The sequence below is a fragment of the Phyllostomus hastatus genome, unplaced genomic scaffold (genome assembly GCF_019186645.2).
Source record: "Phyllostomus hastatus isolate PE091 unplaced genomic scaffold, TTU_PhHast_1.1 phas_scaffold_129, whole genome shotgun sequence".
NCBI lineage: Eukaryota > Metazoa > Chordata > Mammalia > Chiroptera > Phyllostomidae > Phyllostomus > Phyllostomus hastatus.
The window spans coordinates 17,056,759-17,075,575 of record NW_025334009.1 but is presented as its reverse complement, the minus strand read 5'-3'; the positions used below and the strand labels follow the sequence as shown (position 1 = coordinate 17,075,575).

Here is an 18,817-nt window from a genome sequence, read left to right as displayed (position 1 = left end):
TCATTCTCGTTTGCCCTCAGCCATCTAAACAGCTGTGTAAGCAGCAGGCCCTGGAAACATTGGGCTCACGACTTTTGGATACAATTCAAGAATCAGCGTGACTCCACCGCAGGACCTCACTCACTGCCTGTAACTGTTCCTTTGTGGTCATCCTGGAAGTCAGAATTCAATATGAACGCCTCTTGAGAAATGCTTTTAATGAACTATAAAGTCAGTAGTCTGAAAAGAAGGCCATTTCTGATACAGTGATTATACTTATTTCTGCACACCAATGCTAATTGCGGACTATAGACGTGGAACGTGGAGGAGATACACCAACCGGCACGGCAGGCACAGGGCTGAACTGACGCAATGACGGAACATGCGCCTGGAAGTGGGTGCTTTCTCACTGAGAAGCGGAGTTCAGTCTCCTGTGCTTCCCGCTCTCCTTTCAAGTGCCCTCTCCATGAACTCTCCAGAATGCTTTCATTTTAAATAATTGTTTTGAATTCACAGACTTGGCAATTGTTTAATTATCTTTTTTTGTGGGGGGGTCCTTTGGGAAGATGAAATATTTAAACATTTTTATCATACATTTGCACATGTACAGCATTTGAGTTCTTTTGAAATAAAATTGCTCTTAATGAAACATCTGAAAACATGCACAAACAGTGAACAAACAGAATTCTCCAGAATAATGATGGTATTGTTAAGTGATTGAATACTTTGGAGATTAATATCATGGTGCACTGGCATGTTGGTTCATTCTAGACATAATTTAATGGTAAAACCTACTTAAGAAAGCAGGAGGCTGAACGGCTTGTCAGGCACCAGGCGTATACACACGGAGCTCAACACAATAACAAATTAAGCACTGTTTATATACAGACATGGCCGGCCTTGTTTTTCTCTTAATCTTTGATTTAGGTAATAATTACATTGTAATTTTAACTCTCTGTGCAGTTCGAATGTTTGCCTAATTGTCTTATTACCATTGTATTTATTGATACTGATACAGGGTGCCAGCAAAATCTGGCTGTGTCTCGAAGTCTGTATTTACATAAGGTTGGCAATGATTTAGACATGATAACATGAATCCCATTTCTACTAGATGACTCTAAAATTGTTCGACCAAAAGCTATGGGGACATTGGAGGCCAACTGAAAAATGTATAATTAAATGTCTGCAGAGTTCTCACATTCTCTAAGCCAGGCTTTTCTTTTCCTTGCATATTTTATAGAATTCCCCAGATGAGACCCAAGTGCCTTTTGCTCAAATTTTGTCATGCATGCAATGTCTGCATGTATTAGCTATACACCCTGAGAACATGTCAGCTGAAAGCTGTAAAAAATCTTGCAAAAGGAGAAGAAAACAAGAGCTTCACATGAAGTTCAAATCTGTCTTTCTGCTAGTCCGCTTTGGCGAATGCAGAGTTTTACTAACTTGAATGTTATCTTAACTCTAAACACAAAGTTAATTTGTTGTAGCTCCTCGGTTCAACAAAAATATGTGGAATTTGATGAGTTTTGTCTGTGTGTGTGTGTGTCATAAACAGTATGTTTACTACAATGATGTGCTTATAAAATCCTTGGGGAGCTTGTTAAAATGCAGATTCTGGTTCAGTGGATCTGGGGTGAGGCCTCAAATTGTGCATTTTTGAGAAGTTCGAGGTAATGTCAGTGTTGTTGCTCCAGAGGCTGCACTTTGAATAGCAAGGTCATGAACATGAGATTGAAGCATGTAACATCTTTTGTAGATGAAAGGATAAGGCTCTGACAAATATATGCAGGTATAATATTACAAACTTAAGGTACTGAGGACCTATGTATAGAATTTTACTAGAGAAGGGGAATAAATAATATTTAATCCCTTTGCCTGTTAGCTAAAGTTTAATCTCTCAAGGAATGCTATTAGTACCTTCTGCTATTATGTTTCTCTACATCAATATGGTCTCATATACATATAATACAGAAAAATATACCACGGGGGCAGTGACTTGGGATCATAAAAGATCCTATAAATGGGGTTGTTTTGTTGATTTTGTGGTTTTAATATGACCTTCTGGCAGCTGTCTACAGGCAACATTGTTGATGTTCTTGAAATTTTCCATCCTTCAGAGAGGAAGGGGGAACCGGAAGATCAGCATGTCCTCTGACTTTCCCGGTGGCAGATCCCCCACAAGGCTTGTGGCTTGGTGGAACTGAACATTGTTTAGATAATTGTGCACAAATAACCATTTGTTACCTCAGAGAGGCTTAGCTTGTTATATGGCTGTTACACTTGGGAAAATGTCATGTGACCTTAATTTGGAATAAGTCAAGTGGCTGATCCTGAGTACTTGATAGAACACAGTGGTTTTGTAGGACTTAGGTTTTAAAGCTTTCCAAGGTAGAAAGTACTTTACTATCCTTTGTAATATCTGAGAAACGATCTGAATGAAAAGGAATATTTACTTCAGCTCTTAATTTTGTTTGTGTGGTAATGCCAGAAACTATAGTTCTATTTTAACTCTTGAATACTTATTCTTCGAATACTCTCTTTATTAGTTTATTTTGTATGGAGTCAGTTTTCTAAGCTAGAAGAGTCTTCCCCAGACCTAATGTAAATTACCTCCAATTCACCAAAATAATCAAGAGCTGGAACCTCGTAAGGATCAAGTATTTGGAAATAGGGACGTTCTCCAGTCATTTTCAGTTGCTGTTGTGGCCTCTATTATATTAAAATACACACACACACACACTCAAGATTCTGCTTCAAAGCATGGTGTATTATAAAGACATAGTGGGATATGATATTACAAACACCTATTCTAAAAAATGAAATCATACATTGGAACTAGTTCATGACTTAACAAAGTCACAGTACATTGATTCTCTTAAATAGCAGAAAGACACGCCTAATTTAATGTTGCCCATTTTGTTTCATTAATGCATTGTTTACTGATCTGAAAAACTTAGAAATCCTACAACAAATGATAATATTTTAAACTTGGTAGTTTGCAAAAATATTGAAGAAGTCTGCAAAATGAAACATTGGTAAGGCTGTGGAGAAACTGCTACTTGGCTGACGACAACAGCACTTTGGGAAGCAACGAAGTGTTCTGCTTGCCTCAGCAATCCTTGTGATCATAGAGCCTAGTAAAACCCTTGCACGTTCATACAGTCAAAGAGATATGATAATATTCATGATGGCAATGTTTATAATTGCAAAAATGAAGGGGCGACTATGGATAAACCTAAGTGAAAATCGACAGAAGCTCTGATAAACAAATTGAGAATTATTTGTTCAAAGGAACAGTGGAACTCAGTGAAAATAAAAGAATCACAACCTCTTGCATCAAAATGGTTGAATTTATGATTTAAAATGTAAAGTGAAAATAAAAAGCTTCTGCACAGCTAAAGAAAACATTAGCAAAATGAAAAGGGAACCAACCGTATGGGAAAATGTATTTGTCAATGATATCTCGGACAAGGGTTTGATCTCCAAAATATATAAAAAACTCACACAACTCCACTCTAGGAAGACAAACAATCCAGTTAAAATATGGGCAAAGGACCTGAACATACACTACTCCAAGGATGACATACAGAGGGCCCAGAGACACATGAAAGGATGCTCAGCATCACCAGCCATCAGAGAGATGCAAATTAAAACCACAATGAGATATCGCTTCACACTGGTCATCATAACCAAATCAACAAACAAGTACTGGCAAGGTTGTGGAGAAAAGGGAACCCTAGGACACTGTTGGTGGGAATGCAGACTGGTGCAGCCACTGTGGAAAACAGTATGGAATTTCCTCAGAAAAGTAAAAAGGGAATTGCCTTTTGACCTAACAATTCCACTGCTGGGATTATATCCTAAGAATCCTGAAACACCAATTCAAAAAAACCTATGCATCCCAATGTTTGTAGCAGCACAATTTACAATAGTCAGGTGCTAGAAGCAGCCTAAGGGCCCATTAGTAAATGAATGGATTAAAAAACTGTGGTACATTTACATAATGGCAGACTACACAGCGGAAAGAAAGAAGGAGCTCCTACCCTTCTCAGTAGCATGGATGGAACTGGAGAGCATTATGCTAAGTGAAGTAAGCCAGGTGGTGAAAGACAAATACCACATGATCTCACCTATAATTGAAACCTAATCAATAAAACAAATAAGCAAGCAAAATAGAACCAGAGACTTTGAAATGAAGAACAAGCTGACAGTGACCAGAAGGGAGGGGAAGGGAAATAATGGGGGAAAGAAGGGAAAGGGTCATCAAAGAACATGTATAAAGGACCCATGGACACAGCCAAAGGGGGTAGGATTGAGGGTGGGAGGTGGGGGTCAGTGACACAGGGGAAAGTGGTGGTGGGAAAATGGAGACAACTGTTTTTGAACATAGTAAAAAAATGATTGAAAAAAGGAAAGTAGCCCTGGCTGGCATAGTTCAGTGGATTGAGTGCAGACTGTGAACCAAAGTGTCGCAGGTTCGATTTCCAGTCAGGGTACATGCCTGGGTTGCAGGCCCTGACCCCCAGCAACTGCACATTGATGTTTCTCTCTCTCTTTCTCCCCACCCTTCCCTCTCTAAAAAAATAAATAAATAAAATATTTTAAAAAATTTAAAAAATTAAAAAAAAGAAAAAAAAGAAAGAAAAAGAAAATAAGCAAGTTGTAGTAAAATATGCAAACTATGATTTGCGTATTTTATGTGTATAAAATATGCAAATGATATGCATATGATAACACAATAAAGAAAAGCAGGGATATGTTATTGCAGAGCACGGGGTGGCGGCTGTCTGTGGAGGGACGTGCAGGGAAGGGGCTTAGAGAGAGGTGAGCCCAGTATTTCACAACCAATAATCCAGTTCTTATGCTCTGCGATGTTGCTCATTTAAAAAAGTTTATAGCTTTCAAATGTTATAAATATTTTACATGTTCAATATTCATTTATATAGAAATTTTTGTTAATATGCATATATAAATTAAGATATGATTTACTATAATAATACAGGGGTGGGCAAAAGTAAGTTTACAGTGGTGAGTATGCAAAACAGTTTATTTTTGCATTATTATTTATTACTTATTGTATTATTTACGTGTATTATTTCTCTTACTAGTATTATTATTATTTTGTGTCCTTACTTTTGATGTATCTTTTAAGTAATAATGACTGGTAATTTAACCTTCTTTTTAAAAAATTTAATTTATTTATTTTTAGAGGGAGAGGAAGGGAGGGAGAAAGAGAGGGAGAGAAACATCAGTGTGAGAGAGAAACATCAGTTGGTTGCCTCTTGAATGTGCCCTGACTAGGGGTCAAACCTGCAACCCAGGCATGTGTCCTGACCAGGAATCAAACCGGTGACCTTTTGGGTTGTGGGGCATCGCTGGCTGAGCAACACCAGTCAAAACTTAACCTACTTTTTCCTCCCACTCCTGTATATTATAGAAAATCATTATATGATTCAATAACTTAAGTATTAATATAAACCTATTTATCATTTTTATTTGAGATATAATAAATGCAATATTCTGAGTTATAATAAATTGTAACACAAATGCAACATGGCAGAATTGGGATATAAACAAAGTAAAATTTGAAAATATCCATGACTTAACTTTTACCTTTTAAGTACAATATAGAAAATGATGTTGAAGAGTTGTGTATATTTTAAGTTTTCAAAGTGTTGATTTGTTTTAAAAATGCCATTTGACTCTAAAATATTCAGCTGCCATATGTACAAAATTGAAGTCAGTGTGTTTCAACAACTTTAAGCAGAAAAATTCATTGTTTCTCAAACAAGATGAAATGTTTCTCCTAGCGACCCTACCATCGATGCTGTAGGAAGTGGCCCGGCTAAACCACATGCACAAGGACACACACAGACACTCAGACCTCCATGGTTTCTAATGTTATTTGAGAAACATGGAATCTTCAGAAGGAAGCAATAAATGTTAATTCAAAACATAACTGCAGCAATACTAACCCTGAAGTATCCAGTGGACATACGCATTGGTAGGTGTCCGCGGAGCAGACCTTTATGCTTTTGAAGCTTTTTTGATGTGCTAACATACTCTCGTCTGATGATGGACTTGACACCAGAAAAGGTAGTAAAAATGCAGTCAATGAGCTGTCACCTTTACAGCTAAAGCATCCAGTGATGAGACTACTTGTTTTAAGCCAGTTTATTTGTGTGTGTGGCTTAAGCTGTGAACATTTTCTGATAGTATAGGAAGAACTTTTATGTTATGCACATTACTTATGCTTAGAAGTCATGTAGAAAGTCCTTAAAAATGCAACATTATACAACTGATAGGATTATATGGAACATATAAAGAAGAAAAACAATATTGTTAAAAAGAAAATAACCAACATAGCAAATAGTTTGTGTGATGAGACTATAAATTTTTTTCCTATGTTTTTCAAATCTTACTTTATGAGATATATTTCCTCTATAATGGAAAAAATAATCAACTTATTAAAGTGTCAGTACTCGACTGAGGAGTGGACTGAAGACTGGTAATAGCATTTCAATTTTATGGACGTGAAATGTGGCTTTTTATTACATTTTAATGTAAAGGAAAGTGGAGCCAATTATATTCCCATGGCACAAGAAAAGTACATACCATGTAAACACATCAACTCTGACTTTGGTTTACCGGCAGTTAACGTGAAAGCAGGGAAACGAGAGTCCCCCTCCTGAGCAGAACACACTGTATTGCCTCCTGTCTGGACCTGAAGCCCCATCATGTGATACGTATCTGTAACCACACACAAGGAAACAATGGCTGGTCCAACTGGGGGAAATCAGGTAGCTTCAGGAGGAATCCACGTGGTGATGGAATCAGGCTTACCTGCAAGAAATAAATACAGGCACGGGATACACGGCCTATGTTAGCCACTTCTCAAAACTAGTTTTATTGCCGGAATTAATTTTATGTAGGAGCTTGAGTTTTTGTTGTTTTCTCTCCCCCACCCCCAAATCACTGTCCTTTGATATGGGTAAAAAAGTTTCTTTACACAATAAGAAAGCAATAGGCTGCTGACAATTTGTTAGGACTTCTCATCTGTAATTTTGTTTGTGTATTTCTTTTTTAGTCAGCTTGTAGCAAATGGGTGCCCATTAAGGAGTCCAGAGCCTTTAAACAGGACAGTAAAAAGCCTGAGGGAATGGATGGATGGGAAGGAAATATTTCTTGCTGTTCCATGTCTGTGTTTCCTCTTCATTAAAAAGTATTCCGCTGCAATGATTTTCTGAATGTTTTATTGAAAAATGCTATGTGATAGAAAATCGAGCTAATTAATCATCAGTGTCCAGCTTCTTGGTATAACCTCAAACTGAACGCACTTGTATGACCAGCAGTCACCCCATGGAACGGAACATGACCGGCACCGCAAAACCCCCTTCATGTCCCTTCTAGTGACCACCTCCAGGGATAACCACTGCATCCATTTACAGACATAGAATAATTTCATATGTACTTTTGTCCATCTTGCTCAATACCGGAGATTCATTCATACTGTTGCTTGTAGCTACAGCCTGCCATTCCCATCGTGGTAGTATTCCATCATTTGAATAAACTCAGTGTATCTATTGCCCTGATTTTTGTCCATTTCAGTAGTGTCCACCTTTAGGCTACTGATGAACATTCTTATACATTTTTTAAAGATTTCATTTATTTATTTTTAGAGAGATGGGGAAGGCGGGAGAGAAACACAGATGTAAGAGAGAAACATCATTGGTTGCCTCTCATACATGCCCCACCAGGGACCAAAACTGCACCACAGGCACGTGCCCTGACAGGTTGGAACAGGAGACATTTCATTTTGTGGGATGATGCCCAACCAACTGAGCCATGCCGGTCAGGGCATGAACTATGTTTAATACAAGGAAAAAGAAACACAGCTTATCTCATAATTTAATATGTTGTGAATGTAAAAGAAAAAAATCAAGTTTGTTGTTTTTATAAAGCTGATTATTTACATAGGAATCCTCATCATTGTCTGTTCAACAACTTTTATCAGACACCTTTTCTCTGCTGTCTTCTGTGTAAAGGCTCAGTGGTACCAAGAAAGAAGGCAGTTCTGTTCTCAAGGAAATTTCAGAAATAAACCTGTGCTCACCCTACAGTGGGTGCAGTGCTGTCATGGAGATGGCACTGGGAGAGGAGATGCTCCTCCTCATGCATCGAAAAGATGAGAGAAATCCTTCTGGAGGAGAGGATCAAAACGGTGGCAGGCAGAGGAACTTGTGGTTAGAGAGGCAGAAGGAAAGAAAGAAGGAAGATTCTTGGCTGGTGGAATTGCATTCAGTGTGGCAGGGAACATCCTAGAAACTTGCAGTAATCAGCTCTGGATGCATTTGGAAGCTGCATTTGGGGAGTGATGAGAATAGAGTCTAGAAAGAAAAACTGAGCTTACTGTCTTCCCTGACTGACATAATATAAGTAAGCTGTATAAAGCACTGTGGAGGGCTAAGGGACTATTAAAATGAAAGTATTCGTGGACTTTCTTTTTACCAAGATGAGAACTCAACCCACTTGAGTAGCATTATACATATCATATAATAATAATGAGTTAATTTTGGTGTAACTAGAGTCCACAATGGACTCTTAAGGCACAAACAAACACATAAAATAAGAAGAATGATTACTCAAGCAAGAATGCATTTGTCAGTAAGTGATTAACTTTTATAAGTTTCTCTTTGTCTTATTTAAACTACAGTTAAGAACACTTGGTTTTAGCTTTGCTGGAGGGATACTACCACAATGTGAAATGTTTACTGTGTTTCTGCTAGGTGTGTGTACTCTTTGCTCCATAAATCTGTGTAAACCATGGAGTTTCCCTGTAAGTATTGTAGGACATGACTTGTGCATAAACACGACATTTAGACTTTCTCAAGAAAGTCTAAAAACAAGGCTGTGAGTTGTAGTAATGTCAATATTACATTACACTGAGAGTTTCATATGGGGCCTTGTAGTGGAAGTTAGAGACAATATATTCAAGTTTTATTAAATAAGAGCTGATCAGATACAAAGAGTCTGTAAGAAGACATGATAATCTTCCTGGTGTGCGAGCAGCTGAATTTTTCATGTGTTTTTCCTTTAGCCTGTGACCTTCCCAAATGGCACAGACTAAAAGGTGTGCTAGGTGTGTTCTTTTTCATGAAAACTGCTTTCCCCACTGGAAGGGAAGACGTGCTCTGTGGGAGGGGCGTCTGTGCGCACCTGCAGGAAGAGTGGGAAGGGTTAAGGCGGATTAACCAGAAATCACTGAGAACTGAGTTGAGGCAGCATTGCAAGAATTCTGCAATCTACTCACTTCCTTAGTTGTGTTTTCCAGAACCTGTTTACAACAGCAGCCTAAATTTTCTGACCATTTGGTAATTGAAAGATCAAGCATCACCCTAGCAATTACAGTTTCGATGATCTACCATTAGTTTATCACTAACAGAATGCTCAAAATGCATTCTTTTCTTGTGTTCCTACTTACCTAGTGTGGCATATATATATATATATATATATATATATATATATATGAATATTACATATAATTTTTAAAAGCACTAAAGATAAAACAGAATCTAAAAAGCAAGTAATTTTCACATAACTAATTGGACTACACCATTGACTTATGGTAGCATGAATTAATTGAGTATCCACTGGGCAGTGGGTTTCTTCCAATAGTTCCACAAGGACCGAATCTTCTTGGGGGACGTACAACAGTTTTATTCAACATACTTCTCAAAATTTAATGCAAGGAGATTGATGTGATGACAAAAATGACTCTGTTCTCACTTCTTTGGGCACGTCATTGCGTACATTTTTGGAAGTAAGGAGAAGGTTACTTTAAACTAAAATTGGGCTTGATTTATAAATTTTTTTCTTCTTTTGTACATGTGAGCTTTTAAAAAATGAAAATTATCTTATTTAGATCACTTTTTTCTATTTTATATGGCCTTGTCTGGTTTTCTGTTTGTGAGTTCTAATTCTTTTCCATGAAGCACTGACATTCTTACATTACTTAATTACAGAAATTCATTTTTAAATGTTATGGAGCTCAGAAAGATTCTACAGACAGCGCAAAACTGTCATTCTTTTAAAGACAAATCTCCCTGAGAAATAACTCCTTGAGTTCATAGCATTAGACATTTCCTCATACCAATAGTAAAAACTGTGTATTCATTAAAAAGCTTAGAGCAGCTGCTATATATAAATTTTTCTTTCGGTATTTTATGTCAATATTTTTCTTGAGTGTCTTTACAGAATTAAAATAATGTGATGCATTCAAGATTTTACAAAGACTTCAAAACTATTTCTCAGTTTGTCTCTTGAGTGATGTTATAGCTCATTGTTTTTTTTTTTTTTTTTTGAATGAAATGAAGTGCATGTGCTCAAGATAAAGTATAGAAGGTGCTGCATCACTATCAGGAAGACATGCACTTGACCGTTGCCAAGGAGACCTATATCTGTGCCTAGATATATTCAACTCCATTGCCATGCTGATTGTCTTGTATGATGAGGGGTAAAATATGTGGTATTTACTCACTTATTCATTCATTCATTCATTCAATAAACATTTATTGCATGAGCCCTATGTTTAAGGCCAATGATATAAAATAAATAAGACCTAGATCCTACCCTTGAAGAACTCATCCTTAATATTAGGATAGGAAGAGGTACAATATAGTAAGATACAATGGAGTGCTGGTAAAATGCTCATCCCTTAAAAGGACCAAATGCTGTGCATCTGATGCAGTGTTTTGATAATAATATTGAGGTGACAGATGATATCAAGATTTTCAGAAACTGAGGTTTGATGTCTTCTCTGAACAGCAAGTGTAAATTCTGCCACAAAGCTATGTTTTCCATTCTGCATTCAGTTCGATGTGAGGTTCATAGGTGGACTAGAATGTGCAATATGCTGTGAAGTCGTGAAATTCTTTTTAAAATAATTTTTAAAGATATTTTATTTATTTATTTTGAGAGAAGGGGGGAGAGAGAAAAAGAGGGAGAGAAACATCAGTGTGTGGTTTCCTCTCAGATACCCCTTACTGGGGACCAGGCCCACAACCAGGGATGTGCCCTGACTGGGAATTGAACTTGCAACCCTTTGGTTCGCAGGCTGGCACTCAATCCACTGAGCCACACCAGCCAGGGCAAATAAGCTTCTGTAAGGAATACATTTCTTTGGAAGTGACTTCTAGCAATCAATGATCAATGTCTGGCTGCACTATTTCTAATGAGTAGTGTCATTTTTCAGCCTTATGGGGAATAATCATGTCCACACATGAAAACGACTTTCATATGTTTTTGCATCCCCATGACTCGCCAGAGGACTGAATTCAATGTTTGCTATGCATTAAGGACAGTGTGACACCAAGGAAAGGGTAAGGATTTTGCAACCAAATGCTCCTTGGCTTAAATATAAGCAGTATAATGCAATATCTGTGTCAATGTGAGCCAGTAACTTAATATACCTAACTTTCATTTTTTAATCTTAAAAATGAGAATGATAACATGAATTTAGCAGGTAGTTGTGAGAATCTGGAATAAAATATCTAATGTGCTCTGTGTAGTGGCTGGCACACAGCTACTGCGCAATGAATGGTGTGTGTGTGTGTGTGTGTGTGTGTGTGTGTGTGTGTGTCTGTTTGCGTATAAATGTAGTCCCATCATTAGTAGGTGTTTCTGAACTAGAAGAGCTGTCAGGTTCATAAAAACTTATTTAAAAATCAACAGATTTTTATAGAGGTTTACTCTGCATCAAACTCTATACTGGATATTTTGACAGTCATCAGAAAAGCATGAAATGTTATCTTGACTCCTGAAAAATTAAGTTCTGGTTGAAAAGACAGTCTCCTGGGAAACAAACAGACAATGTCGTAAAACAGTAAAATAATACATAATTATAATAATAATAGTAATAATAAATGCTGGGTGATTTTCATGCAGGCTGTGAGCACAATAGCGGTTCAGAATTGGGAGAAGTAGCTGGTGGACCTGGAAGTCAGAACATGCCGTTTCCCTTGAAGGACCTTTATTATTTAGAAAGAGAAGGGGCAGCTGGAAGACATCAGTGCCACCGTCGCAAACTGGCAGTCCTGGGGCTCAAGGACCTAGAAGAGCTGTTTTATTTGGCCTTCACATTAACATCTCCCAATGCCAAAGAATGAATTAGCCATCTATATAGAAGTAGGCAAGCAAGCACATTTATTTAAAAAGAATAATATTTCATTCATCAAATAAATGTAATACCTCTTTCTAGTGTGGTATCAATATAGAAGGCATGTGAGTAATGGGTTAGCTGGGAGTTAATTGACTACAGAGACTCTATTTTCAGTCTCTGACTGTATTTTTTGAATTAATATACATGGTGGGTGATTCAGCAAAAGGTTTTAAAAATAAATTCTTTATAGAGAGATCCCATCAATTTGATGTCTTCGTAATTCATAAAGCATAGACCCATAATAACTCTCTTTTGTCTTTAGCTTTGGAAAATAAAAGGTGCCATTGGTTTAAATTAGGCTTATATGTGGAATCATCATGTATGAGGTCTGTCCACAAAAAAGTCCAGCCAAGGTTACTATAATGAGGACAGTTTGCATGGCATCAGTGTAACCTGGCAGCCAAGGAGAGTGAACTGGAATGCATATGCATGAACAATGATGACTTCACTGTACTAGTCAGTGGGGGCAGTAGATGCCCTTAACTGAGTGTGTGTATTATATGGCTGTCACATTCCAAATGACTGAGTCTGCATCAAATTTTGTGTTAAGCTTGAACATTCCTCCATGGAAACTAGTTGATGATTCAAAAGGCCACAGCTATGGGTAACTGGTGACTGGCAGCTTCGTGATGACAAGGTGCCCACTCATGCATCACATCTCCTGCAGAGTTTTTTGGTGAAACATCAAATCAGCCAGGTGACTCAGCCCTGCTACAGCCCAGATTTCTGACTTCTGGCTTTTCCCAAAACTAAAATCACCTTTGAAAGGGAAGAAATTTCAGACTGTCAGTGAGATTCAGGAAAATACAGGGGGACAGATGATGGCGATTGGGAGAACTGTGTCAGGTCCCAAGGTGCCTACTTTAAAGGGGACTGAGGAATCATTATCCTATGTACAATGTTTCTTGTATCTTGTATCTTCTGCAATAAATGTCTCTATTTTGCATCATACATGGCTGGATACCTTCTGGACACACCTTGTGTGTCAACAGATATAGTTTGATTCAGATGCTGTTTACAAGAATAAAAGGCAGAAAAAAATGGACTCTTTTTTAAAAAACTGTAATATAAAACTTACATCAACAAGCTAAAATAAAAGTATCTTAAAGAGTTGATAGATGACACATGAACTTATAAATTCAGTTATGAAAAATCAATAGGTAATAAGTGGATAGTTATTAGAGGCTGGCTTCTTTTTTCCAGGGAGCTGTTAGAATTAAATAAAATATTATTTGGGACTTGGTCACGTTTGGAAACTGTATGGGCACTGAGGACAGTTGGTGAATATGTAGATAAGATGCAAAGGTACATACTTTAAGATTGAAAAGTGTCCTAGCAAGTCTGTGCTAGGTGCTTCTAAAATTGGCTGCAGAAGGTACTAAACACCCAGATGGAAAGACTTATGGTATAAAATGTGTTCACTTCTTTTATTTGTTTCTCCCGAGAAGTTGAACTCCCCAGGAAGTTGACTGTTGGTAATACTGTATCTCTTCTAGCTGTAGGAAATAAAAGCACGGAAACATAATTGGGTTTGTCTGGGAGCTCCTGGAGCCAGCAGGCATTGGGACCAAAGCTCAGGTGTTTTGTCCAGGCATCTTTCATTAATTTGGTCACATATTTTTCCTATATCAGATTTGCTTTCTACTCACGGGTGGCATCAAAAAAAAAACCCTTTATGAATTCTTATGATTTTAACCTAAACCCTATGAAAGAGAAGACTAAATAAATGAAATAACTACATCTAGTAACACGTTTTACCTCAGAAATATGTATTTTTTTCTTTGGAGTGTGTGAAAATGTATCTTTGTATGGAAGTTTTTACTCTAGCCTATTAGTAGACTTTGACAAAACCTCAGGAAGAGAGAATGGCTGTCATTCTTCCCAGGGATGTTATATCGGTGGTTTTGTGTTTATCGAGTTTTGGGCTATAAAAAAGTCTGAACTTTATTGACCTCCATCAGCTGTTGACTTTGCAGAGCACGGAGAACACGGCACCAGTCATGCAGAAAGGACCTGTTTGTCCAGAGAGAGTTCAGATATGAATTGGAACCAGTGGCCCATTAAACACCTCCTTTTGTTGTTTAAAGTGTATTCTAGCTTTGCGACATCATTGGTAGTGCAGGTTGTTGTAACGGAGCCCAGGAGTAGAATCCCTGCACCTTCAGAAAGTCAGGCAAGGACGGCGAGTTGTGCCCCACTGTTTTCTCATTCTGTCCTATTGGAAAGTCTTGCCTAGAGTGTAATTAGGAATCGGAAAATCAAGAAGTAGCATAATTTGCTTTTTGGCATGCACACGTGTATGTGTTTGTGTGTTTTTCCAATTTTTAGTAGTACTGTAATACTTTCTGGGAAATAATTGTCTTTTAAGAAAGAAAAGTTACTTGCTTAAATATTTGCAAATGCCTTCCATAAGAAAGCATTTCATTTTTTTTTTGGCTCTAAAGAAATTATAACCACGCTGGCTGGTGTAGTTCAGTAGACTAAGTGCAGGCCTATGAACCAAAGGGTCGCCGGTTCAATTCCCAGTCAGAGCACATGCCTGGGTTGTGGGCCAGGTCCCCAGTAGGGGGCATGTGAGAGGCAACCGCACATTGATGTTTCTCTCCATCTCTTTCTCCTTCCCTTCCCCTCTCTCTAAAAGTAGATAAATAAATGAACTCTTTTAAAAAAAAAGAAATTATAAGCCCTGGCCGGCATAGCTCAGTGGATTGAGTGCAGGCCTGAAAACCAAAGTATCGCAGGTTCGATTCCCAGTCAGGGAACATGCCTGGGTTTCAGGCCACGCCCCCAGCAACCGCACATTGATGTTTCTCTCTCTCTCTTTCTCCCTTCCCTCTCTAAAAATAAATAAATAAAATCTTAAAAGAAATTATAGCCATTTTTTACTTATACTACAGTGAATGAAGGAGAAGATATCTCTGTAATAATGCCACAGTAGGACAATGTGCCCACCATAAGTTTAAAATTTCATTGTGAGATGCAATTCATTATGAGATATAGTAATTTTTAATTTCTTCTTTAAAAAGCAGGGCTAGATTTTAATTTAGAAGGTACTTGTACAAAAAATTCCAGAATATCTTTAGTAACCAATTAAGGAAGATTTTTGTCTTAAGAGTGTGTGTGTTTGATGTGAGATGGTTATAAATGTTCTAAATTATTTTTCTTATTCTAGTTTGTAGTTCCCCCATACTATATTAACGGTACTTTGTGTGGCGTAAAAAGTTTCAGTAAATGTTGCCTTTGTCCTCCCTTTTTGTCATCTCCTATAATATAATTTTGCAAATGTTTACTTGTCTGAGTAGCCAAAATCTAGCAAACATTATGTGAGTTAATGGGTATGATTATAGGTACCTTGAATCATTGTCAACTAAAAAAACTGTTCAAACAAGATATTATTTTACTGGTTATTTTTCTAAAAGAGAAACACTTGGGATGAAATAGAGATGGAAAAAGAGGATGTGTGTGTTTTGGGGGTGTGTAAGTGGTGGGGGGGTGAGGACATTTGGGGAAAGTGGGTTTGCATGTAGCTGAGGGGGTAGACATTTCAGTCGTCCTAACCCTCAACAAAGCTTTGAACCTATGGATACTTCTGTGATGAAGAACAGTGAAATCTCTAACATTGAAAATAACAATATAAACTGTAAATGCAAATGATCCTTTCAACAAATGTCTTTATCCACCAAAATTTTTAGCGGAAGATTTGACCGTCTAAGTAGTAATGTTTTAAGCTACCACTTGGGACAGAAATTTTACCCTTATTCACCTTTTGTCCACCTTAGAGAGCGACAAAGACTGGAGACGTTTTTATTAAGCAGAGACTCTCGGCAAGAAGAACTGATATGTGATGCGTACCGATTCTATGCCAGCCACTGTTATCAGCATTTCTAATAAAACCCATTTAATCTTTACAACAACCCTGTGAAGTAGAGATTAGTATACTCATTTTATTTATTTAAATAGGTGTGTATAAATTTTAATAAATAATATAAGTCAATACCTAAGAAATAGATTTACTTTATTATAGATGATGGAATAATATAAAGAACACATAGGATTTAGCCAATCAAATGTATCGTGGCTGAACTGAGATATGAGTGACAGCAGATTGTCGTGACACTATATTCTTTCAACTGCTGCACTGTATTGCCCTGGAGCCTAATACCTGGGTTCCCAGAGACATGGAGGCTGATTGAACTGGAAGATTTGGTACAGGCACCTTCTTTATTTGAGAGGCAGCATGATGTTGTAGGTAGGCACTGTACCAAATTTAAGAATTTCATATCCAAGCTTCTGATGTAACTTTCATAAATTGTGTGATTTTGATCAAGTTACCCATCTTTTCGGCCATACTTTCTACATTTGAAAAAGAGCATAAATACTTCCATCCCTGGAAATCTTTGATTTAGTTAGCTGTAGGAATAGAGTCAGAAAGGTTGAGAGAAGGCAGTGGTACCAGGCATGCAAGTATGTATGTAGCTGAAACATCAGGGTGATTCTGCAAAATACACTCAATTCATTATTGGGAAACTCCATCCAAGTTCTGGCTGATTTTAACAAGGCAGGAGCTTGTAGGTGACTGGTGGGAATTATCTCAGACCCTTGTATCAGATTTCATAAAAATATTCCTCTTTTTATTGTAACCTATCAATAGCTCAGCTCCTGTTGGCCCAAGGCTATAGGTACATCACTTTTGTGATGACATGCAAGCCATCCATTTCTAGAGGACCCTCAGTTTATCTTTAGTCAAAAGTTATCTAAAAATTAAGAGGCAAAGGAGCCCTGGCCGGCATAGCTCAGTGGATTGAGCTCGGGCTGCGAACCGAAGTGTCGCAGGTTCGATTCCCAGTCAGGGTACGTGCCTGGGTTGCAGGCCATGACCCCCAGCAACTGCACATTGATGTTTCTCTCTCTCTCTCTTTCTCCCTCCCTTCCCTCTCTAAAAATAAATAAAAATAAAATCTTTAAAAAAATTAAAAGTGAAACTTAGGAGGCAAAGGGATTTCTAGCACTATTGCATTATCAACATTAGAATTTTAGAAAATGACCATCAAAATGCTTTAAAGAATTAATGAAATCATAAAACGTGATTACAAATGCAAAGAAAAAACAACCATTGGTGATAGGAAACTCAGTTCATTCATATGTGGAAAGTTTAATATTTTCCACATATTTTTACATTTAGGAACACAGCTTTAAAAGAAAACTTGCCAAATATTTTGTGACAGTGGCCGAAATCTTGAACAGATGTGAGTTACTATTAACTTGGTACTTAAATTTGCATTATAACTTCTCCACATTATTATGTTGATTCAGACGCACCCTTTGTGGAACCTAAAGAAGACCAGGGTGTTAGGAAATCAGCTTCTTCAGTCCCAACAGTTATGTCTCAGGAAACGGGCTCAAAGACATTGAGTTTTAGTCTCCATATTAGTCATATGTTAAAAACAAAGTCCAGAATAGGTCGTCTGCAAGAAATGACACAATAATGACTATATTAATGATGTATAGAGATATTTATGGTAGGCACTTTGTTTTAGATGAAGTACCATTGGATAATTTATTTACTTACAGCGAGCATTTATTAAACTTCTATTACCTTCGATGGCAGACATTGAAAATACAAAAACTCAGTCCTTCTCCTCAATTAATTTATAGCATAATATATATTTAATAATAAAGTCACTAACTGAATATATCTATTTATTTCTACTTACCTGAGGAGCACTGATAGAAAACCCTGATGTTTCCGTGGAACACTCTCCCAAATCCAGAAAGGTCATTATTATGATTCTCATAATACAGACGAAAATCCTTCCTTGGAGAGGTTGCGTGAAACTGCGCGGGGCTGCCGCACTAGGTCAGCGCCAGAGCTGGACGCCAGCCCTGTCCAGCCTGGCACCGAGGCCCTTGCTGTTTTCCACGCATCCACAGCGCATGATTTACTTTGATCACAGCCACACACGATCCTCTTTCAGCCACCTGTGACAGCCCGACAGGTTCATTTTTGAAGGTTCAACCCCGTGATTCTGTAGGGAAGCACGTTCTCAACTTACGGCGAAGAACTGGTGAAAAGAGATCACCCCAGTGTGAAATGGGGGTACCGAGCTTGTTTTCTTGGTTTCTTCCTGCTCAACTGTGTGTTTGGCCATGTTTGTTATGGTGTTTTAAGTGTCTTCATGGGCTATGATAACTTTTTTTTCTCTCTCTCTCTTTCAGGTATGGAAAAATTGTATCTACAAAGGCAATTCTTGACAAAAACACAAATCAGTGCAAAGGTATGTGTGGGGGCATCTGTACCTTTAGCTCTGGCCTGTGCTGTTCAGTTGCTAGCTCCTCCCAGGTGGCGGTCCAGGCACCCAAGGCACAATGGTTACAAAGTACAGTACATGGCAAACCTCTGTAATAATGCCAAGGCTTTCATGACTTGTATTTCTAGTAACATTGCTCATTAATTTTTTTCATTAACAAACAAAATGAAAATCACAAATTAGAACAAGTACCAAATGGCTTCAACGTAAAACTAAATTACCTCTTAACAACTTTGGGTTGTCTGGTTTGAATGAAATCATCAGTGATGCAAATTGATTTCCTATATAAAAATGAGGAACTCTGGGAAAAAAC

At 37.7% G+C, this 18,817-nt stretch overlaps 1 protein-coding gene across 9 annotated transcripts in view; it reads left to right on the top strand.

Moving 5' to 3' along the window:
- RBMS3 (RNA binding motif single stranded interacting protein 3) overlaps positions 1-18,817 on the top strand; it is a 622,722-nt gene that overhangs the window by 179,045 nt on the left and 424,860 nt on the right. For all 9 annotated transcript variants that reach the window (XM_045856807.1, XM_045856809.1, XM_045856814.1 and 6 more), the window contains one exon: positions 18,413-18,471. In XM_045856807.1, coding sequence (XP_045712763.1) covers positions 18,413-18,471 — 59 coding nt within the window. The remainder of the gene's footprint in view (positions 1-18,412; positions 18,472-18,817) is intronic.